Here is a 1,516-nt window from a genome sequence, read left to right on the forward strand (position 1 = left end):
GGCAGGACGGGGCGCAGGTACGTGGGTGGGGTGGGGTCCCCCCCGGCCGCAGCCCCCCGTGCCCCCCGCTGCCAGGCCCTCTCCTCTCTGTGTTTCAGGGCGAGCCGGGCCCCCGGGGCGAGCCGGGCGACAGGGGCACTTGGGTGAGTGGCACCGGCGACACCGGGGACGGGAGGGGGACACGGTACTGACAGGGGTTGGGTTGGGGACGTGATGGGTGTGGGGGGACCCCGGCCCCCTCCCTGCTGTCCTCTGCATCTCGTCTCTGGGACCCCAATGATGTCCTCAGGGTCCCCACTTGTTCCCAGTGCCCCACAGCTTGTCCCTGGGTCCCCAGTGGTGGCATGGGGGTCCCCAGCTCTGCCCAGTGCCACATCTCATCCCCAGCAGCCCAACGGTGGCACTGGGGGTCCCAGGCTGTGCCAATGTCACCTGAGCAGGGTGATGGGGGCACAGTGCCAGCCCCCCACCCAGCACAGGGGGCACAGGGTGGGCTCGGACCCTCCCGGGGGTGCCCCCACTCCTTCCCCTGGTGTCGTGGTGAGTCAGGGGGTGCCAGGAGTTGGGGGGTCCCCGTGTCCCCTCCCTGCTCCCCCCATGGGGGTGGCCTGGGGCCATTTGGGGTGCAGCCCCCCTCACCCCGTCCCTCTCTTCCCCAGGGGGAGGGTTTGCACCAGCTCCGCGAGGCGCTGAAGATTTTAGCGGAGAGGGTTTTAATCTTGGAAACAATGATTGGGCTCTATGGTGAGTAGGGGGATGGGGACCCCGGGGGTGACCCCCACCCCTGCCAGCAGGTCACCAGGTCCCCGTGACGTCATGGTGGCCCTCAGCTTGCTGATGTCATGGAGTTGCAGGGAGGGGACCCCCGGCAGCCCCTCCTCTTTGCCACAGGGGGACAGGGACCCCCATCCCTGCCGGGAGGACACCAGGCCCCCATGACATCACGGTGGCCCTTGGCCATCATGACATCAGCCATGCATGATGGCATCACCCACATGGTGACATCATGGCCAGCACTGGGGACCACTAAAAGGAAAGGCCACCAGGACCCCCCCCACCCTCACCCCCAGCTGGGCACCCCAGAGCCCCCCCAGGCACTGCCCACCTCGGGCAGGGACACCTGTGACAGTCTCGGTGGCCCTCTGGGCAGGTTGGGGACATGTCCCCCCATGTTCTGGAGAGCTCAGTGTGCCAGGGGTGGCAGAGGGAGCACCCCCAGCTGGGGACATCAGTGTCCCCCTGGACAGGTTGTGGACACAGGACGTGTCGGGGGGCTCAGCGTGCTGGGGGGTGGCAGAGGGAGAACCCCCAGGTTGGGGACATCAATGTCCCCATCAGGGCACTGTCAGGGACATCAAGCCAGCAGCGCCTGCCACAGGGCCAGCACAAGGGACCCTCCTGTCCCCATGGACCCACAGGGGTGGGGGAGCCCCCGGCACCCCTCTGAGACCGGGATGACCCCTCCTGGGAGACCTGGCACCCCCTCCTCGTGCCCCAGCACCCCCATCCCGCTGGG

At 68.4% G+C, this 1,516-nt stretch overlaps 1 protein-coding gene across 1 annotated transcript in view; it reads left to right on the forward strand.

Moving 5' to 3' along the window:
* EMID1 (EMI domain containing 1) overlaps positions 1–1,516 on the forward strand; it is a 9,996-nt gene that overhangs the window by 6,993 nt on the left and 1,487 nt on the right. Inside the window, 2 exon segments of the mRNA XM_017746484.1 lie at positions 1–17; positions 99–143. Of these exon segments, the coding sequence (XP_017601973.1) occupies positions 1–17; positions 99–143 (62 nt within the window).

This window comes from Corvus brachyrhynchos, unplaced genomic scaffold (genome assembly GCF_000691975.1).
Source record: "Corvus brachyrhynchos isolate BGI_N302 unplaced genomic scaffold, ASM69197v1 scaffold19, whole genome shotgun sequence".
Classification (NCBI taxonomy): domain Eukaryota; kingdom Metazoa; phylum Chordata; class Aves; order Passeriformes; family Corvidae; genus Corvus; species Corvus brachyrhynchos.